This window comes from Pseudophryne corroboree, chromosome 5, assembly GCF_028390025.1.
Source record: "Pseudophryne corroboree isolate aPseCor3 chromosome 5, aPseCor3.hap2, whole genome shotgun sequence".
NCBI lineage: Eukaryota > Metazoa > Chordata > Amphibia > Anura > Myobatrachidae > Pseudophryne > Pseudophryne corroboree.
The window spans coordinates 65,524,337-65,551,338 of record NC_086448.1 but is presented as its reverse complement, the minus strand read 5'-3'; the positions used below and the strand labels follow the sequence as shown (position 1 = coordinate 65,551,338).

Sequence of the window (27,002 nt, the reverse complement as noted above, 5' to 3'; positions counted from 1 at the left end):
AGAGTAACTGGGAAAATATTAACATTCAATCAAAGAGATGAAACATAAATTGAACTATTTGATATTAATTTGTCCGGCGCATAAATCTGGACTCCGAAATTACACGTTGTAGTTTTACTACTGTAATTGGTTTTGGAGCACAGAATGGGCGCGCAATTATCTGTCAAATCAAACGGAGCCGCAATAAATGAGAATGTGACTGTGCACAGCTCAGCAGACGGTAGTGAGGCCAAAACCTGGGCAGTCACCTAAACACAGGGGTAAAGCAGGCACTTCTCAGGCTGCAGCAGTATAGTAACCTGGCCTTATACTTAGGAGATACGGCTTCCCAAGGAATTCAAGGTCTACGGTCTTGTGACTACTTGTTCATCATATATAAATTGTATATAGGTGATGGGTACATCAAAACAAGTCCACCGTTGCCAAAAAGAAGAGCAATTATCTAGAACTCAGGTAAGATTACTGGTGTCTGCCCATGTGTGTTTGGGAACAGACATATGGGGTGATGTACCAAGAAGTGAAGAGAGAGAGAAGTGGAGCAGTAGAGGCATTGCCCAATCACTTTTGAGGTAGCATTTACCAAGTACATTCTTTAAAATGATAGGTAGCAGCTGATTGGTTGCAATAGGCAAATCAGCTGACACTTCTCCACTCTTTCCACTGCTTAATACATCACCCCCAAAGTTACCTGGGACTGTGGGCCTGTTTCAGAGAAAGATAGCTTCCCTTTTGTGCGCCTCCGTGCAATGGAGTGTACGAGCGTTGAGATGCCTACTTACAGACTCCGCGCAATTATGATGGCGACTGCAAACACTCCAACATCAATGCAACATCGGCTGCCCCATAGACATTTGCAATAGCCTAGGGTCTACTGTAGCAACTCTCCTAAAATCCAACTAAACATGGCCCCTGAAGCAGTGGGATTGTGATTGGGAATGCTGCAGTGTTCTCAGTCATACCCTGTAACACATATATAACACACCATTGGCACACCCATAACACGCCAATGAAACAGCCCCTTTATGCTCCAAGTCTCCACCCTGATACTCCCAGGAATCGCAAATTCCTTCTCAAGTGTTAGCGATGCTGAACTCAATTGCGAACGCCAACGGACACTTGGGTTTGCATAGCTCAACTGCAGGAACATCGCCACGACTCTGAAACAGGCCATGTGTCAACCCTTACCTGCAATCAGATATCAACAGGAGCAACCTTAAAGCCAGTGTTCCCAGCAGAACGGGGGGAGGGCTGACGTGTGGAAGGGCTAACCGGTGTGTGTCCTCCTGAAAAGGTAGCCGGTCGGGGATGGGGGCACGCCACCGTCTGTGTCACTCTTGGAAGAGTGCCTAGCACTTACGGAGGTGCTGGACTTTTCCCAAACTCTTCCCGCAATGTGAATAGATGGGACGCGGGTGGGGACGGTGCCAGGCACGTTGTTTAAGCAGAGAGAAGCAATTAGGGAAGGGCGCATTTTGCCACTTTAAAAATCGGGCAGGGCGCGCCCTGCTAAAACAGCCTAGCGTGAACCCTAAAAGGTCATAAAAGCCAGTGACTACCACCTGCAATCATGCGTCACTACTTAGCCAATGGAGAGCGCCAAGAGACAGCAGACACCCAATGTGATCACAAATATCATTGTATATCTTGTTTTCTTTCAGTAAACTGATATAGACAAATACAAAAGGGTATTCAATACTAATATAATAATCCTAACCAAAAACAATGACACTTCTGTCACGCCAAGACCTCAAAATGAATGAATGCCAAAAAAACAGGTAAAGCGTTCCACGCAGACACCAATATATATATGCCTGGTTTACACCTAACGTATACTAGTGGAACTAACAATGTGACACAAGCAGTGACTGTTCCAGCGGAGATGATCAAGGTGAACACATGGTCTCTCTCACCAGCATGGGAGACTGAGAAGGCGGTCATGAGCTGTGATATGTAAAAGGCATAATTCTGCAGACACGCTACAATCTAAATGAACATGCTGACTACTGCGCCTTGGCACATACATGTCTGAGTGACAGGACAAAGGAGACTTCTTTCATTTTATAGACCGACCATCTACTCGCCTAATATATGAACGGTTAACTGTATAATGCTAAGATACACTTAAAAAAAAAAAAAAAAAAAAACTTGCAGCACACTGAACAAGATTTAAATATTGCCAAGGCACACTCAAATATAATGGTGATGCATGGTGCAGTTGCGTGTCCTAGGATGTCATGTCGCAGCTTCTCCATAGGTAACGCCTGAGCCACATCTGAGAAAGCCAGGAGAGCCCAACATTGCCCGGGCCCAAAATTAGAACTGGTTCTGCAACCACTAAACCCACCAGTATTGATCGTTCCAGGAACTCAGTAGCAGCAAAATGCTGACGGGCCTGGCTGTGCTTCTATGCCGGCACACCTGGGGACTGCTCAGAGCACACTAGTGTAACACGGCACAGTGGTTGAAAAACACTGTTCTAGACAGTAATGCCATGGGTGTAAGGACGGCAGCAGAAAAATAAAATAAAAATATTTAATTTTAGGGACTATTTTAGGCTGCATACTGATTTCCATTTGCAGGAAAGATGTCTATATATCACGTCAGTATTATTGGTTACAGGAATGTGATGATTTCTCAGACATATAAGAAATACATTGTACGGAATGCTGGGCATACATTGTCAGATAAAATGCCTGTCACAGTGACAATTTGTCTGACAGCCTGACAACCAGCAGTCACTGTGGCCATACAATGGGAGAGATATTTTGCATTGTATGGCTGCACGATATCTGCATTCCTCCCCTGGGGAGAAAACATTTCCCCGTTCCTCCCTGTAAAGGAACACAGGGAAACGTCGGGCGGTTGGGCCACATCTGTTAGTGTGTGAGCAGATCAGTCAGGCATGTTTGAAGATCTCATCACTGATTGGTCGCAGCCATACACTATTCGATTATCAGCCCGATCGGCCATTACATAATGTATGTCTGACATAAGTGACATCTGTATAATTTTCAGCAAAGACCAATCATAGAAGATCTAATTAAAGAAACTAACTATTATTATTTTGAATTTGTCTGTTGAAATCGAAAAGGATAGTAAATTATTTTAACTCCCTATAGCATCTTTGATGATAAGTAGTGGTGCCGAGACTTTTAAGGTCAGCAACATTAAGTTTTGCAATGGTGCAGCATGCAGTGATGCAGGCAAAGATTGTAATGTAAGTTGTAGTAAGGGGGATGGAGATTAGAATTTTGTCATTTACTAACAATAACTATGTAGTATGGGCTGTAGAATCTGTTTCATGTTTTCAAGTCCTTCTTTCAAAAGTCAAAGTTGAGTTAAACAACAATACAGTACATAGTGCACTTAACGTCGATATAAAACACTGCTGTTTGAAAAATTTAAATAGTTCCAATTCCACCACAGAAGGATGGATTACCAGAACCTCACTTAGGTTTTGGCCATAGCTGGGAGTAAACCTGGTACCCATTGCTGTCCCCTGTAAGCTGAATACTGAAAGAGTGAAAGGTCTTGAAGAATAGAAAACTGTTTATTTTGGAGAGCATTTATTTTAAAGTAAAGTACTACATTCAGCGTAGAGGGACGGCAATGGGTACCAAGTTTGGAACCAGCTATGCAAATCTATTTATGGACTACTGGGTACACCATCATGCCCCATTTGGACCTGGGAACAAACCTGGTACAATAGATGCGTTTTCTAGACAATATATTTTTTATATGGCAGGAGAATGCATCTAAACTTGAATCTTTTTGTAGTAACCTGAATAATATTACCTATAAGAGCAAATTGGAAATTCATTTTAAACACAATAGATTAATGATAACACCCGTTTGTATAAAAAAAATAAGATTTTACTCACCGGTAAATCTATTTCTCGTAGTCCGTAGTGGATGCTGGGAACTCCGAAAGGACCATGGGGAATAGCGGGCTCCGAAGGAGGCTGGGCACTCTAGAAAGATTTATGACTACCTGGTGTGCACTGGCTCCTCCCACTATGACCCTCCTCCAAGCCTCAGTTAGGACACTGTGCCCGGACGAGCTGACATAATAAGGAAGGATTTTGAATCCCGGGTAAGACTCATACCAGCCACACCAATCACACCGTACAACTCGTGATACTATATCCAGTTTGACAGTATGAAAACAACTGAGCCTCTCAGCAGATGGCTCAACAATAACCCTTTAGTTAGCAATAACTATTTACAAGTATTGCAGACAATCCGCACTTGGGATGGGCGCCCAGCATCCACTACGGACTACGAAAACTAGATTTACCGGTGAGTAAAATCTTATTTTCTCTGACGTCCTAGTGGATGCTGGGAACTCCGAAAGGACCATGGGGATTATACCAAAGCTCCCAAACGGGCGGGAGAGTGCGGATGACTCTGCAGCACCGAATGAGAGAACTCAAGGTCCTCCTCAGCCAGGGTATCAAATTTGTAGAATTTTGCAAAGGTGTTTGCCCCTGACCAAGTAACAGCTCGGCAAATTTGTAAAGCCGAGACCTCTCGGGCAGCCGCCCAAGATGAGCCCACCTTCCCTGTGGAATGGGCTTTCACTGATTTAGGATGCGGCAGTCCAGCCGCAGAATGCGCCTGCTGAATCGTGTCACAGATCCAGCGAGCGATAGTCTGCTTAGAAGCAGGAGCACCCAGCCTGTTGGGTGCATACAGGATAAATAGAGAGTCAATTTTCTTGACTCTAGCCGTCCTGGAAACATAATTTTTCAAGGCCCTGACTACGTCCAGTAACTTGGAATCCTCCAAGTCCCTAGTAGCCGCAGGCACCACAATAGGTTGGTTCAAGTGAAAAACTGATACCACCTTAGGGAGAAACTGGGGACGAGTCCTCAATTCTGCCCTCTCCATATGGAAAATCAGATAAGGACTTTTATATAACAAAGCCGCCAATTCTGATACACGCCTGACCGAAGCCAAGGTCAATAACATGACCACTTTCCGCGTGAGATATTTTAGATCCACGGTTTTTAGTGGTTCAAACCAATGTGATTTTAAGAAACTCAACACCACGTTGAGATCCCAAGGTGCCACTGGAGGCACAACCGGGGGCTGAATATGCAGCACTCCTTTTACAATGTCTGAACTTCAGGTACTGAAGTTAATTCTTTCTGGAAGAAAATCGACAGAGCCGAGATCTGTATCTTAATGGAGCCTAATTTTAGGCCCATAGACACTCCTGCTTGTAGGAAATGCAGAAATCGACCTAGTTGAAATTCCTCTGTTGGGGCCTTTTTTTTGTGGCCTCACACCAAGCAACATATTTCCGCCATATGCGTTGATAATGTTTTGCAGTTACATCTTTCCTGGCTTGAATCAGCGTAGGAATGACTTCCTCCGGAATGCCCTTTTCCTTTAGGATCCGGCGTTCAACCGCCATGCCATCAAAACGTAGCCGCGGTAAGTCTTGGAACAGACAGGGCCCCTGCTGCAGCAGGTCCTGTCTGAGCGGCAGAGGCCATGGGTCCTCTGATATAATTTCTTGAAGTTCTGGGTACCAGGCTCTTCTTGGCCAATCCGGAACCACGAGTATCGTTCTTACTCCTCGCCTTCTTATTATTCTCAGTACCTTTGGTATGAGAGGCAGAGGGGGGAACACATAAACCGACTGGTACACCCACGGTGTTACCAGAGCGTCCACAGCTATCGCCTGAAGGGTCCCTTGACCTGGCGCAATATCTTTTATAGCTTTTTGTTGAGGCGGGACGCCTTCATGTCCACCTGTGGCCTTTCCCAATGGTGTACAGTCCTTTGGAAGACTTCTGGATGAAGTCCCCACTCTCTCGGGTGGAAGTCGTGTCTGCTGAGAAGATCTGCTTCCCAGTTGTCCACTCCGAGAATGAACACTGCTGACAGTGCTAACACATGATTTTCCGCCCATCGGAGAATCCTTGTGGCTTCTGCCATCGCCATCCTGCTTCTTGTGCCGCCCTGTTGGTTTACATGGGCGACTGCCGTGATGTTGTCTGATTGGATCAGGACCGGCCTTTTGAAGCAGAGGCCTTGCCTGACTCAGGGCATTGTAAATGGCCCTCAGTTCCAGAATATTTATGTAGGGAAGTCACCTGACTTGACCAAAGTCCCTGGAAGCTTCTTCCCTGTGTGACTGCCCCCCAGCCTCAAAGGCTGGCATCCATGGTCACTAGGACCTAGTCCTGTATGTCGAACCTGCGGCCCTCTTGAAGATGGGCACTCTGCAGCCACTACAGTAGAGATACCCTGGTCCTTGGAGACAGGGTTATCAGCCGATGCATCTGAAGATATGATGCGGACCACTTGTCTAACAGGTCCCCCTGAAAAGTTCTTGCATGGAACCTGCCGAATGGGATTGCTTCGTAGGAAGCTATCATTTTTCCCAGGACTCACGTGCAATGATGCACCGATAACTGTTTTGGCTTCAGGAGGTCTCTGACTAGAGATGACAGCTCCTTGGCTTTCTCCTCTGGGAGAAACACTTATTTCTGGTCTGTGTCCAGAACCATCCCCAGGAACAGTAGACGTGTCGTAGGAAACAGCTGTGTCTTTGGACTGTTTAGAATCCAACCGTGCTGTTGTAGCACTTTCCAAAATAGTGCTACCCCGACTAGCAACTGCTCCTTGGACCTCGCCCTTATAAGGAGATTGTCCAAGTACGGGATCATTAAAAACTCCCCTTTTTCGAAGGAGTATCATCATTCCGGCCATTACCTTGGTAACACCCTCGGTGCCATGTACAGTCCAAACGGCAGAGTCTGGACTTGGTAATGGTAATCCTGTACCACAAATCTGAGGTACTCCTGGCGAGGATAGTAAATGGGGACATGCAGGTAAGCATCCTTGATGTCCCGGGATACCATGTAATCCCCCTCGCCCAGGCTTGCAATAACCGCCCTGAGCGATTCCATCTTGAACTTGAATTTTTTTATGTATGTGTTCAAGGATTTTAAATATAAAAAATGGTCACACCGAACCATGCGGTTTCGGTACCCCAAACCGTGTGGAATAGTAACCCCGTCCTTGTTGAAGTAGGGGCACCTTAAGTATTACCTGATGGGAATACAGCTTATTAATTGCCTGTAGCACAGCCTCCCTGCCTGAGGGAGTTGTCGGCAAGGCATATTGGAGGAAACGGCGGGGGGAAGACATCTCGAATTCCAGCTTGTACCCTTGAAATACTACTTGAATGAAACAGGGATCCACCTGTGAGCGAGCCCACTGATCGCTGAAATTTTTGAGACGGCCCCCCACCGTACCTGGCTACACCTGTGGAGCCCCGCGTCATGCTGTGGACTCAGAGGAAGCGAGAGAAGAATTATGATTCTGGGAACAGGCTGACTGGTGCAGCTTTTTCCCTCTTCCCTTGTCTCTGTACAGAAAGGAAGCGCCTTTGACCCGCTTGCCTTTCTGAAGCCGAAAGGACTGTACCTGATAATACAGTGCTTTCTTAGTCTGTGAGGAAAACTGAGGTAAAAATATTTCTTCCCAGCTGTTGCTGCGGATACGAGGTCCCAGAGACCATCCCCAAATAATTCCTCACCCTTATAAGGCAGAATCTCTATGCGCCTTTTAAAGTCAGCATCACCTGTCCAGTGACAGGTCTCTAATACCCTCCTGACAGAATGGACATTACATTCATTTTGGATGCCAGCCGGCAAAATATCCCTCTGTGCATCCCTCATATATAAGACGACGTCTTTAATATGTTCTCAGTTAGCAAACTAGTATGTTTGACAGGGTCACCGACCACGCTGCAGCAGCACGCTCTGCAGGTTTCAGTCTAGTACCTGAGTGTGTAAAAACAGACTTCAGGATAGCCTCCTGCTTTTTATCAACAGGTACCTTCAAAGTGGCCGTACCTAAAACGGCAGTGCCACCTATTTTGACAACCGTGTGAGCGCCTTATCCACCCTAGGGGATATCTCCCAGCGTAACTTATCCTCTGGCGGGAAAAGGTACGCCATCAGTAACTTTTTTGAAATTACCAGTTTCTTATCAGGGGGAACCCACGCTTCTCACACACTTCATTCACTCATCTGATGGGGGAACAAAACACTGCCTGCTTTTTCTCCCCAAACATAAAAACCCATTTTTAGAGGTTAATGTCAGAAATGTGTAACACATTTTTTATTGCCGGGATCAAGTCACGGATGTTCCTAGTGGATTGTGTATATGTCTCAACCTTGTCGACACTGGAGTCAGACTCCGTGTCGACATCTGTGTCTGCCATCTGAATGAGCGGGCGTTTTTGAGCCCCTGATGGCCTTTGAGACGCCTGGGCAGGCGCGGGCTGAGAAGCCGGCTGTCCCACAGCTGTTACGTCATCCACCCTTTTATGTAAGGAGTTGACACTGTCGGTTAATACCTTTCACCTAACCATCCACTCTGGTGTCGGCCCCACAGGGGGGCGACATCACATTTATCGGCCTCTGCTCCGTCACTATATAAGCCTCCTCCTCAAACATGTCGACACAGCTGTACCGACACACCGCACACACACAGGGAATGCTCTGACTGAGGACAGGACCCCACAAAGCCCTTTGGGGAGACAGAGAGAGAGTATGCCAGCACACACCAGAGCGCTATATAATGTGGGGATTAACACTATAACTGAGTGAATTTTCCCCAATAGCTGCTTGTATATACAATATTGCGCCTAAATCTAGTGCCCCCCCTCTCTTTTTAACCCTTTGAGCCTGAAAACTACAGGGGAGAGCCTGGGGAGCTTTCTTCCAGCTGCACTGTGAAGAGAAAATGGCGCCAGTGTGTCTGAGGGAGATAGCTCCGCCCCTTTTCCGCGGCCTATTCTCCCGCTTTTTACTGGATTCTGGCAGGGGAATTTACCACATATATAGCCTCTGGGGTTATATATTGTGGTATTTTTGCCAGCCAAGGTGTTTTTATTGCTGCTCAGGGCGCCCCCCCCAAGCGCCCTGCACCCTCAGTGACCGGAGTGTGAAGTGTGCATGAGGAGCAATGGCGCACAGCTGCAGTGCTGTGCGCTACCTTGGTGAAGACTGATGTCTTCTGCCGCCGATTTTCCGGACCTCTTCTTGCTTCTGGCTCTGTAAGGGGGACGGCGGCGCGGCTCCGGGACCGAACACCAAGGACTGGGCCTGCGGTCGATCCCTCTGGAGCTAATGGTGTCCAGTAGCCTAAGAAGCCCAATCCGGCTGCAAGCAGGCGAGTTCGCTTCTTCTCCCCTTAGTCCCTCGCTGCAGTGAGCCTGTTGCCAGCAGGTCTCACTGAAAATAAAAAACCTAATTCTATACTTTCTTTCTAGAGGCTCAGGAGAGCCCCTAGTGTGCATCCAACCTCGGCCGGGCACAAGATCTAACTGAGGCTTGGAGGAGGGTCATAGTGGGAGGAGCCAGTGCACACCAGGTAGTCATAAATCTTTCTAGAGTGCCCAGCCTCCTTCGGAGCCCGCTATTCCCCATGGTCCTTTCGGAGTTCCCAGCATCCACTAGGACGTCAGAGAAAAGAAAAAAGAAAAAAAAAAGAAAACGAAGACTGTGGGAAAGGAGGGTTAGGGAGGTTGGGGATTAGTAGGTGTTGGGATCCTGAGTGTTGGGATGCTTCTGTGGGTATTCTGACTGCGGGCATTCCAAGCACCAGGATCTCGATACCATCCCATAAGAACATCAACATAGAACAGTGGTTGCCAAACAGTCCTCAGGACACTGGCAGTTCATGCTAAAGCACAGGTGACTTAATTAGTGCATAGGAGTTTCTGTTGCAGAGAAACCCCCAGGACTAAATTAGTACCTTAGTGAGTTTATTAATACCATATGTGCACGGAGCATGGATAACCTTAAAACCGGGACTGTTAAGGGGCCATGAGGACCACATTTGGGAATCAATTCATAGACAAATAGTGGGAAATACAGTTGTTTTTTTGTGCGCCCGTAAGTAATGGAAGCCAGACGGAGCTATCCAATTGTTTTGCAGGTGGGCACAAGTGCTGTGAGCGCCCACTGCTTATCGCACCCAAATACACTGGCTTTAGCTACGTAAAGCATTTAGGTTGATGTATGGCATTTTCTGTTTTTCTGTTTCATATACTGATTCAAGTTTCAATAAGAATACAAATGAAGAAATAAAAAAGTCTTATCAAGTGGAATGAAAATCTCTGCAAGTAACGCAAACAGACCTGTGTTCGTCATAAATAATGTGTGTACAAACTATTCTACATAATAGTGAAATACATTATCTATTACATTGGAACACAAGGACTACTGGTAGTATGCATTTCCGGCTGCACAAATGTCAGGCAAGCCACGCTGGAGCACAAATTTACGGAATTCATTCCAGCCCAATTCTAATGAGGAATACTCAATTAGATTAATTTGTGGACTTATTTACTTCCAACACAGCAAGTCCCCGATGCTTCCACTTGGAGAAAAAAACAGGCAGTAAATGAAACGCATCAGTGCGTACTGCACAACTCTTCTTACAGGACTGCGGCAGAGTGCAGGTGACCTTTTTGAGAGTGCCCGGGACTCCAGAGGCGCTTTCTCTGCTTCAAGCTGCATTTTGGGACTGTCTCTAACCGGAAATATACTGTATCTGTTGTTTGATTTTGCACATTTTTATTATACTATGCGAGTGTGATACTTTTATAAAAATTTACATTTTTATCAACAATATCACGCTACGAGTTTCGATCCTCTTTTTGCATGTTCAATATACCGGAGTGAAATACTGAAAAATCAGAATAATAATACCCCTTTCAGACATTAAAACATGGCTTCAATCCGGCTCGGCCCTGGGACACTGAGCACGGGTTGAACCCGGGGCTTTCTGTACTTGTCCCCGTTCATACATGGGCAATGACCTGGTTATCATCGTGCTGTAACCCTTCACACTGGACCCGGGTCTTCCGTCTTACAGTGGACGCTTGGAGACTATGTCATTTCCAAGCGCTAATGACCCCGCCCACCCTTCGCCCCCCTGCCAATCAGCTCCCTTCTGGCATAACCAAGCCCTGGGTCAAATCTTTGAAACAGGAGCTAGAGCACTGATCCAGGTTGCTAGTCCCGGGAATAATCATGGTCGCTTGAAGGACCCGAGACTGTGAATCAGGGTAGACCCTTTCAGACATAAGCCGGATCAGGGTCAAAGTGCGATCACGACAAAAAACACTGGTACTTTACGTGTAGTCTGAAAGGGGTATTACTTGGAAACTTTGAGAAGCCCAAAACTCAAGTGGAGTTCTAGTAAGCAGATCATCATTTATTCTCATCTTCTATCCTGTGTAAAGAAAGTTGAACAAGAATTTCTTTCTTCTCTGGTGGAATTGGAACTCGCCTTCATTTTTCAAACACACATCTGTGTTTTTTATCTGTGATAGATGCACTATGGGGGTCATTCAGACTCGTTCGCACGCAGCGGTTCATCACTGCGGTGCAAACGGTTCGAAATTGCTCATGCGCGGCGGCCGCATTGCGCACGCGCGGCATTGCCCAGCGACGGCAGCGGCCAGAATAAAGAAGAAAGTGATTGCTAGCACGATCGCAAGAAGATTAACAGCAGGGAGGCGTTTCGGGGCGTCTACTCACCGTTTTCCGGGCGTGGAGATCCAAACACAGGCGTGTCCAGGCGTTTGGGGGGGGGGGGGATGTCTGACGTCAAATCCGGAACCTTCATAGCTGAATCGATCGCACAGGTTAAGTAACTGCAGGGCTAGTCTACTTCTGCACAAGCGATCGCAGCCCTGCTATGCTAAAATACACTCCCCCATAGGCGGCGTCTAGTTAATCGCACGAACAGCAAAAAGTTGCTACGTGCAATCAACTCGGAATGACCCCCCATGTGCTGTTATTCTTTACTGCATAAACAAACTTTGATTGACTTGAAATTACAACTTGATATAGTGAAAAATATTCTACAGCGCTGTAGGTAATATATACCTATTGTATCTTATTTCTATAGTGCATGGTAACACTTTATATTGAGTGTAGCTGATGTAGATTATTGCGCTGATTTTTGTAAATTACCGTTCAATTAAATCGGTTTACAAAAAGTTCTGTAGACAGCAAAAAGAGGATTTTGGTACTTACCGATAAATCCATTTCTCTGAATCCTCTAGGGGACACTGGAGTCTTATACAGTAGGGGTGTGAAGCTTGCAACCGGAGGTGTGGCACAATCTAAAAATTAGCATTGTCTGCACAGCCGGCTCCTCCCCCTTCACATCCCTCCTCCCTCAGTTTGAAAAATTTGACTGAGAGAAAAGGACATGCTACTATAGCACCTGGTAAGTAACCGAACCGTACAACCTAACAAACAGTATCCAAGAAACTCTTAACAGAAAAAACCAACGCTGTTTGCACGAACTGTTTGAACAAGAACTTTGAACACAGCAGGTAGACAGCACCGAGGCGGGCGTCCAGTGTCCCCTAGAGGATTCAGAGAAATGGATTTATCGATAAGTACCAAAATCCTCTTTTCTCTTTCATCCACTAGGGGACACTGGAGTCTTATACAGTAGGGGACGTACCAAAGTTATCCCCAAGGGAGGGAGTGCTGTCGACGGCCTGCAAAACTAAACGTCCGAACTTAGAATCTTCGGACGCCCAGGTATCAAACTTGTAAAAGTTTGCGAATGAGTGGGCTGAAGACCACCTTGTCGTTCTGCAAGATCGAGTAGTGGAAGTCCCTCGAATAGCCGCCCCTGAGGCACCCACTGATTTGGTATTATGAGCACCAGTCTGAACCGGATCCCGCTTACCACAGGGAATATTAGCTTGCCGATTGGCAAGGCTAGTCCATCCAAACAAAGCCTGCCTAGATAATGGCCAATCATTCTTTGGACCAAACCAATATTCCGACCCTCTAAAGGACGACGTAACCTGTACGTATATTCGTAAGTTCGGACAACCTCCAAAGACACGACCCCATCTGCGACTCCCTAAAAGGATGGGACCACAATCGGTTGGTTTACCTGAAACCTCGAAACGACCTAGGAAGGAATTCCGCTTATGTACGGAGTTTTAGCCTTATCCTTCAGGAAAATTAACAAAGGACTCTAACCTGATAGGGCTTCTTACGCCGAAACCCTTCCGGCCGAAGCCAAGGTCAGTAATAACGTGACCTTGCAAGAGATATCTTGCAGGTCTGTTCTTCGCAATGGCTTAAAAGATGGTGATCTCAAAAATTCCAACTACCAATCTAGGTCCCACTGCGCAGTGGGAGGACGGAGAGGAGGGTGTATCCGCAGAACCCCCTGTAAAAAAAATCTGAACCTCCTGTAAGGCCGCTAACCGCTGTTGAAATAGGATGGACAGAGCCGAAACTTGAACCCTCAAGTAACCTAGTCCCTGTCCTTCATCTAAACCAGCCGGAGTGAAAAGTAGAAGTCTGGGAAGTGGACGTTCATCGAATTCCACCCATGCTCCTAACACCAGTCCATGTACCTTTTCTATGTCTGCAGTCGTACATGGGTGTCACCGGCCTTCTAACAGTGATCATCTTTAGGAATATCCGCTCTTGGTATCCCTCAGACTCGTAAGATCCGGGTCTCAACAGCCACGCCTTGAAACGTAGCCTGTTCAGGGCTGAGTGGGAGAGCGGCCCCTGATACAGCCGGTCATCTCTTCGAGGTAACTGCCAAGGGTCCTCCGCTAGCATCCCCCCTAAGTCCGAGTGCCAACCTCTACGGGGCCCAACTTGGTGCTATGAGAATTGCCCATACTCGCTCTCGTATAACCCCCTCTTTTGGAGAAGTCGGGGTATGAGTGGGAAAGGTGGAAAAATGTAACCCCTTCAGTAACACCAAGGAAGTGTCAGCGTTTCCACTTCCTCTGCTGCTGGATCTCTCAACCTAGGCACATACCTGGGTAGCTAATGATCTTGTCGAAACGCCATCAGGTCCACCCGAGGTAGACCCCCTCCGCTTACCATCATGTGGATGCAGTTCTGGCGACTGATAATCTGCTTTCCGGTTTACTGTTGACCGCTGAGTATATCTTCGGCTAAGACAAGCGAATTGTAAACTGCTTCTCAGTTCGAGAATGGCTATGGGTAACCCACTCTCCAGTAAAGTCCATTTGCCCTGAACGTGATGGTTGTCTAGGATAGCTTCCTCAACCTCTGAGACTGGCATTTGTTGTGAGGATCCTCCAATCCTAACTTCCAATTTCTTGCTTGCTGCAAGGGTTTAGTGGAACAACCACCCAATTAAGGAGATCCGTGTCTGTTGTGGAAATCGGATTATTGTGGCAATCGGATCCTTATGATGAATGGGTCAGCGTTACCCTGGTCCCTGAGCAGTAAGGTTCATTGGGAATGGTCGTAAGTTAAGTCAGCTGCACTGGAGGGCCTCGAAAGACGTCATTATCATACCGAGAAGTTGCACCGAAAGGTGCAGGGAGACCGTCTGTGTCCTCAGTACCTTAGTCACGAGCCTCTGTAGGTCCTGGATGTTGTTCTCTGGTAAGAAGCTCTCAATCTTACTGTGGCCACGATGAGATATAGGAATGGAATCCGTTGCATTGGTCTGAGGCTAGGTTTCTGGAAATTCCCCATCCACCCTTGTTGACCGAGAAGGTGATAAGATGTCTGAGCATCGTTGATGCGTCGTTCTTGAGAGGAGGCTTTGATCAGGAGATCGTCTCAATCCTGCCACCATTACTGCCATGATCCTCGTAAAAGAGCCCTGGGCTGATGATAGACCGAATGGTAGGACCCTTCACTTGGAAAGGATCCTGGACCAGAGTACATCTTAAGTAAGTTTGGTTATGCAGGAATGCCTTCCTTATATACACGGATACCATTAACTCTCCTAGTTCCAAATTTGCCCTAACTGACTGGATTTACTACATCCTGGATTAGCAAACCGTTAGGAATTGGTGTATGTAAAACTTAGTAATGGTCTGACCGGCCGATCTGGTCCTGCACTACCCAAGGATTTGAATAAAATCCCGTTCCACTTTGAGGACCTGGGACTGGCGATATATCCCTCTATGTAGGAGTACTTGAATTTGCCACCTGTAATGCTACTGCACGTAACGGACACCTAATCCCTCGTGCTGTAAAAGAAACGGACTGTGTGTACGTCTTTGAAAGTCTATCCGGTCACTGGGGAATATTTTCCCTACTGCGCCCCCAAGGGGGACCCGAGGTGATCAGAGAGACGGTCATGCTCTGGGTTTGTGAGCAGGTCTTGTCGACACTGACCGACTCCTATCCCTGGTTCCACGAGTCTGTCCCTCCAAAACCTCTCCCGGCTCGGTACGACAGTGAGCGAGTGAATTTAAATACTGGTCTCGAGTGTTCTCCACTAATGTGTGAAGTGGTTCTTGAGTAAGAAATAGGTAGAAAGGTAGAGTTCACTGCAGTTGCCTGCGAAATCCACTTGTGTAACTAGGGACTAAACAACATTCTCTGAGCCATACAATCACTTTTCTCTTTTTTTTTTTTTTTTGCAGCCGAAATGGTAGGAACCGAGATTCAGGACGTTATTTCATTAGCGTCCTTTGAAGCCTGGCACAGATAAGCAGCTAATTCTCGTGCTCTGCTTACTGAGAAAACTCCTCCATGCTACCTATTTACTCCCATGCTGGTACAAAAATTGCTTTTGATGCCGTGTGCGACCTGACATATCCCTTAGGGCGGTCACGCTAGGCCTAGGTGTGTTTGAAAATGCCCAGTAGGCGCCACCTCCCCTTTAACCATTACACTCCTTGATAAAGGATTCTTAAAGTTAAACCTCCTTGGCACTTGAAAGCGACTATCAGGTTGCTTCCAAGCATTCGCCATCTGAGTCTGGAGAGTTCGAGGAATAGGGAGCACTACTGGTAATGATTGTGGGATACAATTCCATTGGAAAACTCTCCGTATGCTTAACTTCTTACTCACTGAAGTCTAGGGTCTCTATAACCGCTACTATAAGGGAATCTAAATTCCTGATGTAAGGCAGACTTAAGTATCTTGCCTCCTTATCTATAATAAGACCCTCTTCCTCCTTTGTGTAAGATGAAGATGGGTTTCTTAATCGCTTTGTTCGCATTGCTTAATGCTTGCGCAGGAGTGATTAATGAAATTCAGAACATTTCTCTATATACCCTGAGAATCCCTCAGTCTTTTCCAACTGCTGTCTGCGGGAATCTGACAGGTATTTTGAGATACCCGTTAGGGCTTGCTCCCATGACCTTGGCGGAGCCTTCCTCCCGTGCCGGGCGCCCTTAACTAGACAGGCCACGCATAGCCGGGAGCCGCTCACCCTCTTACTAAATTTTGTGCAAACATAATTAGTGTTAGTGTTGGTGGTTAGTGATTCTTTTAAAGACCATACCCCATAGAGCGCTCCTCAGTGCTTTCCCCCCCTTTTATTAGGGACAGAAAGACGGGAACGGGTGGCGGGAGTAAAGGTATACTGGATTCATCTAGCTGGATCTTACTAACCAGTACATACAAAACACAAAAAAAATAAAAAGAATAATAATATTAATATCATCAAGAATAATAATAATAATAATAATATCACCAGCCACGTTGCAACCCTCGCACCCTCAACTGTATTTCAGTTCTGAGGTCGGGGTTGTGATCCAGTCGTTCCCATCATTTCATCGGGATCTTTAGTTTAGAAGTCCCTTGAAAATCTAAAGCATAAAAATGCCTGTCATCATACATTAAAAAAATCCATTGCAGCAGAGTCATATTGCTCCAGCAGAGGGCGCTGTAACTGGCCAGGAAGTCTACCTATTTTAAAGTTAAAAACGCCAGAGGATCCATTTGGCGCCTCTATTCTTTAATAATGGCCGCCATTATTTATTAATATATATATGCATATTACTAAGGCTCCCTAGGGTCCCTCTCCCCCCTTAACGGCTGCCCCCGGTCGGCCTTATTAGAAAAGGGTCCTGCTTAACTACCCGTTGTCGTCCCCCTCAGCCCTCCGCTGGCGGCGGGAAGGGACGAGGAAACATCTGAGCGGGCGGCGGGACGTACTTTCTAAGCGCCCCGTTTACCGACAGGCGCGTCCGTCTTCCTCTGACTGCCGGTGGGAGAGAGAAGAGTGAGAGCCCAACTCTGCGTGCGGCAGGAGGACAGCGCGCGCGTCCCTGCTGTATGCGAGGACGCCGCCGCTGACAGCCGCGATTAGTCTCCCCCAGCCCTCCGTTGTCATTAATGTGCGGCGGGAAGTCAGTGCGCTTCCTCGCTGTAGAGGAAGGGGAGGCGCAGGGGAGCTGAACTTTATCGGGAGCCGATGCCAGGGAGCGCTGGCGGCGGTGTTTGAGCCCGCGCTGTGAGATGGAGGTGGGGGGGGAAGGGAGGAGGCGGCGGGGGAGCTGTGCTGCTAGTGTGCCAGGACCTAAGTTACAGGGAGCCTGGATGCAGCAGCGTGTACATCTAATAGAAGAAGTCTAATAGCCCTTATATCTAAGGTCCATAAAATCACCAGTACTCACTGCCCTTGGAAATGCTGACTCTGTGCTCCGGATTTTCCATAGAGAGATGCAGATTCCTTTATCTGGGATCCTTGTCTCTCCATTCTGAAAGCCTTTGTCCCCCTTTTATTAGGTTGACATAGCTTAAAGTATTTAGGTACAGCATGGGTCTTCAACCTGCGGCCCTCCAGCTGCTGTGAAACTACACATCCCAGCATGCACTGCCTCAGTTTTAGCATACCTTAATAGCAAAACTGTGGCAGGGCATGCTGGGATGTGTAGTTTCACAGCAGCTGGAGGGCCGCAGGTTGAAGACCCATGAGGTACAGCCTGCACCCTCCTTTGATGTAGGTGGGATTGGGCATTGTTTTACCTCTTGTAAAGCCTGCACCCTCCTTTTAGTTAGGAGGGATTGGGCCAGTCATCAAAAGAAAAAAGAAATAAAAATAAAATAAAATAAGATAAAAAAATTCTTCACGGAGCAAGAGCTCCCTTCAGTGCCCGTTACCTCCTAGGCACAATTTTTCAAACTGAGGGAGGAGGGATGTGAAGGGGGAGGAGCCAGCTGTGCAGACAATGCTAATTTTTAGATTGTGTCACACCTCCGGTTGCAAGCTACACACCCCTACTGTATAAGACTCCAGTGTCCCCTAGTGGATGAAAGAAATGTAAATTATAGATCATTACAAATATTAAATGTGGTCTCCACCCTCAGAGCATCTAGATTGATTGGCTGCTCTGTAATGTAGATAAAATATGTTGCTTTATCTGCTGTCACCATGTATGCAGACACACACACTGGATTATTTTTCTTGCCCACGGATAGGAACCAGCTAAGACGTGAATCCGGCATTGGATCAACAAAAAACAAATGTCTCAGATTACAACGTGACTGAAAAGAAGGCCATTCTCAAGGAAGTATTAAGTCATATAAAAGGTGGAAACCCCAGTTAATTGAATGTACACATTCACATATGTTTCATCTGCATAAAACTAAAAAAATGAATACTTTATGTATACTCTTCTCTGATGAGCAGGGCCCTCCGTCCCTATTCTGTCTACCTGGTTTGTCCTGGTTTATGCATATTCTGGTTTCCCCACCATGGCATCCCAAAAAATCATTACAACCAGTGCAGTAAACTGGGATTCTAAGATAGTTTTACTGCATAAATATCCCTTGTATCTGCCTGTGGAACACAAAACTTTTTTGTTAAGCTTTGGAAAAATGGGTTTATACAGTATCTCACATGCAGATGCGGTCTCGTATATCCGTGAACATCAGTCCCCAGTTATTTATGTGATCAGCTAGCCTCCCTACCCCAGCATCTCTAACCCTAATGGTGCCCATACACTTGAGCGATATTAGGTGCTATCCTATTATTTCGACCGCATCGGTGAGAGAAATCGAAGGATTGTATGTACATTTAAGGTACCATGCGACGCGATGAGTGGGCACGCCGCTCGAATGTTGCGTCTCATGATAGTATGTGCTGCACTTAATATTTCTCACATCGCAGCGCGATCGCATGTGTTTTTTTAAACACATGCTATATATCGCACTGCGATGTGCGATAGGCACCCACCGGGAGCGGATGGAGGCCGCTCCCTCTCGGTGACGTGCCCATCACGTGATTACCATGCCATCGATCGCATGGTAAACACTTTGGAACTGCTGGTGCGATGCCCCGCGATGTCACGTTGCGGGGCATCGCACAAGTGTATGGGTACCATAAGTGTTGTAACCATCCAGTCAGGAGGCGGCAGTCATTTCAGTTACGGTGTTGGACCGTTCCTCTCTCCCGTTGTTCTAGAATAGGATTCCTAAACTGCACAAACGGCAGGTACTCCAGGAAACAGGATACCACTGATATGCTGGTCAGAGTGAAAAATTAAAACCTATGGCTGTGAACCTTATAGCATAAATCAGAAACCGCTCTGCAGTATAAACATCTTTAAAAAAAATAAAAAAAATAAACAGTATTGAATGGATTTTTACCTTCATGTACAGTTATGCCACAATTGTCACACTGGATAATTTCATCGGCATCTTCGCTATTGTCCCCAAGGCAAACACAGCATATTAATATATGGTCCATTTTCTGAGAACACCACTTTTCACTCTTCTCAAGAATAAGGGAATCCTTAAAAATAATAATTTTCAAATAAAATTATTAAGAATAAAAGGATATTTAACAGGAGAACAGATATTCAATAAAAACATGCAGTTGGTAAGGAGACTCATTCACCTGTTACATACACAAACAGTTAAGGCAGCTATTCTCGGAGCCGACCCAAGATTTATCATTTCAATTCCTTACCAAAATCTACAATTTTCTGACTCGCTAATAAAAGGTTGAAAGGGTAAAAGCTGCGTTGGTCCAGCTAAAGTACACTAACGTATCCTAATGTATAATATAAGACTTGAATAAGACTGTATTGTATGCCTCTATCATCACTTAGGAATCATTTGCAACCTGCTGCTGTGTATTCACTAACGCATCTGTGTACGTGCATCCTGGCCCCAGCTTTACTTAAAAGCATCAGACAAGTGTAACAGATAAATAAGTTGCAGTATACCGTCTGCCAGTTATTTAAATAGGTTGGGTACGGGATCCCAGCGGCCAGAATACAGAGACGCCGGGATCCCGACCGCCAGAATGGCGGCAGGGGGCGAGCGCAATGAGTCCCCTTGCAGGTTCTGATCCCACTCCATGGGTGTTGTGGACACCCAGGAGTGGGACTATACAGATGGGTCCACGGTTATCTTGACTAGTTTTCTGTGCCTAGGCACAACATGACTTATTAACATAAACCATTCATCTATTGTTCTCAGCTCCAATACAATACAGAGAATAATACAGCAGGGGATTAAATCAGATAAATGTGGACCCATCTGTAGCTGTGGCAACGCTGCCGGCATTCCAGCGGTCGGTATCCCGGTGTCGGTGCTCTGACAGCCGGGATCCTGACTACATCCTGTTTAAATAGGTTTCATAACAGAACTTTAAAAAGGACCTCTAAAGCTTAAAGGTAGAAATACTCAGAGAGAAACAATGAACAGAAAAAACTTTGTTCAGTATTAATCTGACATTCCGCCTGATACAGGGATAGACGCAGCTCGCACAGCCGCCGAGTCTTTGTATGCAGCGGTTGTGCAATAATATAATAATGCAGCTGCTGCGTACGAGGACGCTGTATCTTATCATCTCTGAATTAAGCCCAAAGTATTTCTCCACACCACGTCATATACAGCCAAAGCACCCCTCCCCGATCCCAGTGATCCACCCACTTTTGTTTAAAAGCAGTATCCTTATGCGATTCAACCTAGGTGAAGAAGCTGCGGCTGCAGTAACTTTAGCTGCTGTGACATCACAGCAAGAACCAAATGAGCCACACAGTGCTCTTAAAAACAAGTACATCAAGCTATTACCCTCTGCTTCAGTTAGAGAAGCTCATCATATTATGGCAGCTTGTTGCAGAGGAACGATACAGTGCATCACGGCCATAACTAGCCAAGTATAAACATTCCAACATTGCAATGCTTGTATATTATTCAGTTACATAATGCACAGCCTTTGATACATATTAATCTCAAATTGTGCCCCTATGTGTTCTTTAAGATTGAAATCAACATTTTCAGTCTGGTTACTGCCATCTATACTTCAGCTAGTAGCATGTTTGCACAGTTTGATAAAGCTGTCAGCAAGCGTTATGAATTACCTCATTACTTTTGCTTTGAGACAGCGTCAAGCTGTCATTCGTCAGCTCCTCATCATCGGCGTTGGCTCTACCGGGAATCTTTATTTTTTTCTTCTTTCCATCCTCATCACTGGAACTGCTGCAGTCGTCTTTATTGCCAGCTTGTTGGTTCGATTCCTCCTCACTTCCATCCTCTTCATCATCGTCTTCCCCATCACTGCCCTCTCCAGCAGAGGACTTTCTCTTCCTCTTGCCGCCCGTCGGCCTCCAGTCATTGTCATCTTCACTGTCGTAGTCGTCCATTGCATTTAACTCTTCCATGGTGATAAAATCCAGCAGGGGGCGGTTTCTGCGCAGATTCCATTTCTTGGGCTCATTGGTTTGGTCATCGGTGCTAATGTCCACATCTGGGACTCTCTCCTTTCGCTTCCGAGACTTATCACTCTCTTCTTTTTTTATCTCCTCCTTGCTCGGTTGCTCGTCTGTTGCCTTTTCCTCAGTCCCTGTGTAACTTAAACCTGCCTCTTCGCCTCCTTCGCCTGCCTTATCTTCCTCTTCTGCAGCGGCCGCTGACCTGTCCATCTCCCTTATGTTGTCTTCAGAGTCACTGCCAGAACCTTCACCACTGTCCTTTGACCCATCGTCACTGCCGACCACGCTGCCTTCAGAATCTACAACCATGTCCAAAAAAGTAGAAAAGTCTACATGAAACACTTTACACGAAACAAATGAAAATAAAAAAATAAAAATTATATATATATATATATATATATATATATATATATATATATATATATATTAGAGAAAGTCCAGCACTCTCATCATTTGTATAGCATCAGCGGGGTGCACTACACAGAAAGGCCACTTATTCAGAGAGAATTTCCGGTAGATACAGTCCAAAAAGTAGGCACTCTCCAGACTTTAGCAAGCTTTATAGGTATTTTAATCCAATACTCACAACATAGAAGTGCAAAACGTAGCAGCTACTTTGCTGCCATGCGATTGATTACGTTTTGCACTTCTATGTTGTGAGTATTGGATTAAAATACCTATAAAGCTTGCTAAAGTCTGGAGAGTGCCTACTTTTTGGAATATATATATATATATATATATATATATATATATATTATATATATATATATATATAGGTTTTTATTTATTTATTTATTTATTTAATAGCCAAAATACCCATTCTTGCGCTAGAAGATTATCAAGCTGCACCTCCGGAGAAATCCTCTGTTAGTAAAGGTTTCAGGAATAAAAATAAAAAATACAAAGATCTAAGGGCGCTAACACTGAAAGTGTTTTACCACGTAACATATAGATACTGCAACCACTGTTAAACCATTAATGAAGGTTATTAATAAAAAACTTTTTTTCTACCCGTTACAGGTCATAACAGATACATTAAAACAAATAGCAATTTAATAAGAATAGAATCACATTCCAGTAAACATGATGTTGCACACTGTATTCCACTTGGAAATCGCTCAATTGCTTTCCACAAGATGTTGCAGAAGGGAAAAAAAAATAAGATTTTACTTACCGATAAATCTATTTCTCGTAGTCCGTAGTGGATGCTGGGACTCCGTAAGGACCATGGGGAATAGCGGCTCCGCAGGAGACAGGGCACAAGAATAAAAGCTTTAGGATCAGGTGGTGTGCACTGGCTCCTCCCCCTATGACCCTCCTCCAAGCCTCAGTTAGGATACTGTGCCCGGACGAGCGTACATAATAAGGAAGGATATTGAATCCCGGGTAAGACTCATACCAGCCACACCAATCACACCGTACAACTTGTGATCTGAACCCAGTTAACAGTATGATAAAACGAAAAGGAGCCTCTGAAAAGATGGCTCACAACAATAATAACCCGAATTTTTGTAACAATAACTATATACAAGTATTGCAGACAATCCGCACTTGGGATGGGCGCCCAGCATCCACTACGGACTACGAGTAATAGATTTATCGGTAAGTAAAAATAAGAATTTACTTACCGATAATTCTATTTCTCGGAGTCCGTAGTGGATGCTGGGGTTCCTGAAAGGACCATGGGGAATAGCGGCTCCGCAGGAGACAGGGCACAAAAGTAAAGCTTTCCGATCAGGTGGTGTGCACTGGCTCCTCCCCCTATGACCCTCCTCCAAGCCAGTTAGGTACTGTGCCCGGACGAGCGTACACAATAAGGGAGGAATTTTGAATCCCGGGTAAGACTCATACCAGCCACACCAATCACACCGTACAACTTGTGATCTAAACCCAGTTAACAGTATGATAACAGCGGAGCCTCTGAAAAGATGGCTCACAACAATAATAACCCGATTTTTGTAACTATGTACAAGTATTGCAGATAATCCGCACTTGGGATGGGCGCCCAGCATCCACTACGGACTCCGAGAAATAGAATTATCGGTAAGTAAATTCTTATTTTCTCTATCGTCCTAGTGGATGCTGGGGTTCCTGAAAGGACCATGGGGATTATACCAAAGCTCCCAAACGGGCGGGAGAGTGCGGATGACTCTGCAGCACCGAATGAGAGAACTCCAGGTCCTCCTTAGCCAGGGTATCAAATTTGTAGAATTTAGCAAACGTGTTTGCCCCTGACCAAGTAGCTGCTCGGCAAAGTTGTAAAGCCGAGACCCCTCGGGCAGCCGCCCAAGATGAGCCCACCTTCCTTGTGGAATGGGCATTTACATATTTTGGCTGTGGCAGGCCTGCCACAGAATGTGCAAGCTGAATTGTATTACACATCCAACTAGCAATAGTCTGCTTAGAAGCAAGAGCACCCAGTTTGTTGGGTGCATACAGGATAACAGCAAGTCAGTTTTCCTGACTCCAGCCGTCCTGGAACATATTTTCAGGGCCCTGACAACATCTAGCAACTTGGAGTCCTCCAAGTCCCTAGTAGGTGCAAGGCACCACAATAAGCTGGTTCAGGTGAAACACTGACACCACCTTAGGGAGAGAACTGGGGACGAGTCCGCAGCTCTGCCCTGTCCGAATGGACAAACAGATATGGGCTTTTTTGAGAAAAAACCACCAATTTGACACTCGCCTGGTCCAGGCCAGGGCCAAGAGCATGGTCACTTTTCATGTGAGATGCTTCAAATCCACAGATTTGACTGGTTTTAAACCAATGTGATTTGAGGAATCCCAGAACTACGTTGAGATCCCACAGTGCCACTGGAGGCACAAAAGGGGGTTGTATATGCAATACTCCCTTGACAAACTTCTGGACTTCAGGAACTGAAGCCAATTCTTTCTGGAAGAAAATCGACAGGGCCGAAATTTGAACCTTAATGGACCCCAATTTGAGGCCCATAGACACTCCTGTTTGCAGGAAATGCAGGAAACGACCGAGTTGAAATTTCTTTGTGGGGCCTTCCTGGCCTCACACCACGCAACATATTTTCGCCACATGTGGTGATAATGTTGTGCGGTCACCTCCTTTCTGGCTTTGACCAGGGTAGGAATGACCTCTTCCGGAATGCCTTTTTCCCTTAGGATCCGGCCTTCCACCGCCATGCCGACAAACGCAGCTGCGGTAAGTCTTGGAACAGACATGGTACTTGCTGAAGCAAGTCCCTTCTTAGCGGCAGAGGCCATAAGACCTCTGTAAGCATCTCTTGAAGTTCCGGGTACCAAGTCCTTCTTGGCCAATCCGGAGCCATGAGTATAGTTCTTACTCCTCTACGTCTTATAATTCTCAGCACCTTAGGTATGAGAAGCAGAGGAGGGAACACATACACCGACTGGTACACCCACGGTGTTACCAGAACGTCCACAGCTATTGCCTGAGGGTCTCTTGACCTGGCGCAATACCTGTCCCGTTTTTTGTTCAGACGGGACGCCATCATGTCCACCTTTGGTATTTCCCAACGGTTTACAATCATGTGGAAAAAACTTCCCGATGAAGTTTCCACTCTCCCGGGTGGAGGTCGTGCCTGCTGAGGAAGTCTGCTTCCCAGTTTCCATTCCCGGGATGAAACACTGCTGACAGTGCTATCACATGATTTTCCGCCCAGCGAAAAGTCCTTGCAGTTTTTGCCATTGCCCTCCTGCTTCTTGTGTCGCCCTGTCTGTTTACGTGGGCGACTGCCGTGATGTTTTTCCCACTGGATCAATACCGGCTGACCTTGAAGCAGAGGTCTTGCTAAGCTTAGAGCATTAGCTCCAGTATATTTATGTGGAGAAAAGTCTCCAGACTTGATCACACTCCCTGGAAATTTTTTCCTTGTGTGACTGCTCCCCAGCCTCTCGGGCTGGGCTCCGTGGTCACCAGCATCCAATCCTGAATGCCGAATCTGCGGCCCTCTAGAAGATGAGCACTCTATAACCACCACAGGAGAGACACCCTTGTCCTTGGATATAGGGTTATCCGCTGATGCATCTGAAGATGCGATCCGGACCATTTGTCCAGCAGATCCCACTGAAAAGTTCTTGCGTGAAATCTGCCGAATGGAATTGCTTCGTAGGAAGCCACCATTTTTACCAGGACCCTTGTGCAATGATGCACTGTTTTTAGGAGGTTCCTGACTAGCTCGGATAACTCCCTGGCTTTCTCTTCCGGGAGAAACACCTTTTTCTGGACTGTGTCCAGAATCATCCCTAGGCACAGCAGACGTGTCGTCGGGATCAGCTGCGATTTTGGAATATTTAGAATCCACCCGTGCTGTTGTAGCAGTATCCGAGATAGTGCTACTCCGACCTCCAACTGTTCCCTGGACTATGCCCTTATCAGGAGATCGTCCAAGTAAGGGATAATTAAGACGCCTTTTCTTCGAAGAAGAATCATCATTTCGGCCATTACCTTGGTAAAGACCCGGGGTGCCGTGGACAATCCAAACGGCAGCGTCTGAAACTGATAGTGACAGTTCTGCACCACGAACCTGAGGTACCCTTAGTGAGAAGGGCAAATTTGGGACATAGAGGTAAGCATCCCTGAAGTCCCGGGACACTATATAGTCCCCTTCTTCCTGGTTCGTTATCACTGCTCTGAGTGACTCCATCTTGATTTGAACCTTTGTAAGTGTTCAAAAATTTTTTTAGAATAAGTCTCACCTAGCCTTCTGGCTTCAGTACCACAATATAGTGTGGAATAATACCCCTTTTCTTGTAGTAGGAGGGGTAATTTAATTATCACCTGCTGGGAATACAGCTTGTGAATTTGTTCCCATACTGCCTCCTTGTCGGAGGGAGACCTTGGTAAAGCAGACTTCAGGAGCCTGCGAAGGGGAAACGTCTCGACATTCCAATCTGTACCCCTGGGATACTACTTGTAGGATCCAGGGGTCCTGTACGGTCTCAGCGCCATGCTGAGAACTTGTCAGAAGCGGTGGAACGCTTCTGTTCCTGGGAATGGGCTGCCTGCTGCAGTCTTCTTCCCTTTCCTCTATCCCTGGGCAGATATGATCTTATAGGGACGAAAGGACTGAGGCTGAAAAGACGGTGTCTTTTTCTGCAGAGATGTGACTTAGGGTAAAAACGGCGGATTTTCCGGCAGTTGCCGTGGCCACCAGGTCCGATGGACCGACCCCAAATAACTCCTCTTCCTTTATATGGCAATACACCTTTGTGCCGTTTGGAATCTGCATCACCTGACCACTGTCGTGTCCATAACATCTTCTGGCAGATATGGACATCGCATTTACTCTTGATGCCAGAGTGCAAATATCCCTCTGTGCATCTCGCATATATAGAAATGCATCCTTTAAATGCTCTATAGTCAATAAAATACTGTCCCTGTCAAGGGTATCAATATTTTTAGTCAGGGAATCCGACCAAGCCACCTCAGCTCTGCACATCCAGGCTGAGGCGATCGCTGGTCGCAGTATAACACCAGTATGTGTGTATATACTTTTTATGATATTTTCCAGCCTCCTGTCAGCTGGTC

General features: G+C 46.2%; 1 protein-coding gene across 6 annotated transcripts in view; it reads right to left on the bottom strand.

The window, feature by feature from the left end:
- PHF14 (PHD finger protein 14) overlaps positions 1-27,002 on the bottom strand; it is a 469,633-nt gene that overhangs the window by 404,139 nt on the left and 38,492 nt on the right. For all 6 annotated transcript variants that reach the window (XR_010177576.1, XM_063921311.1, XM_063921312.1 and 3 more), the window contains 2 exons: positions 21,128-21,777; positions 19,404-19,548 (listed from right to left, as the gene is read on the bottom strand). Coding sequence is in view for 5 of the 6 variants with exons in the window: in XM_063921311.1 (XP_063777381.1) it covers positions 19,404-19,548; positions 21,128-21,777 (795 nt within the window). In the remaining variant the exon portion in view is untranslated. The remainder of the gene's footprint in view (positions 1-19,403; positions 19,549-21,127; positions 21,778-27,002) is intronic.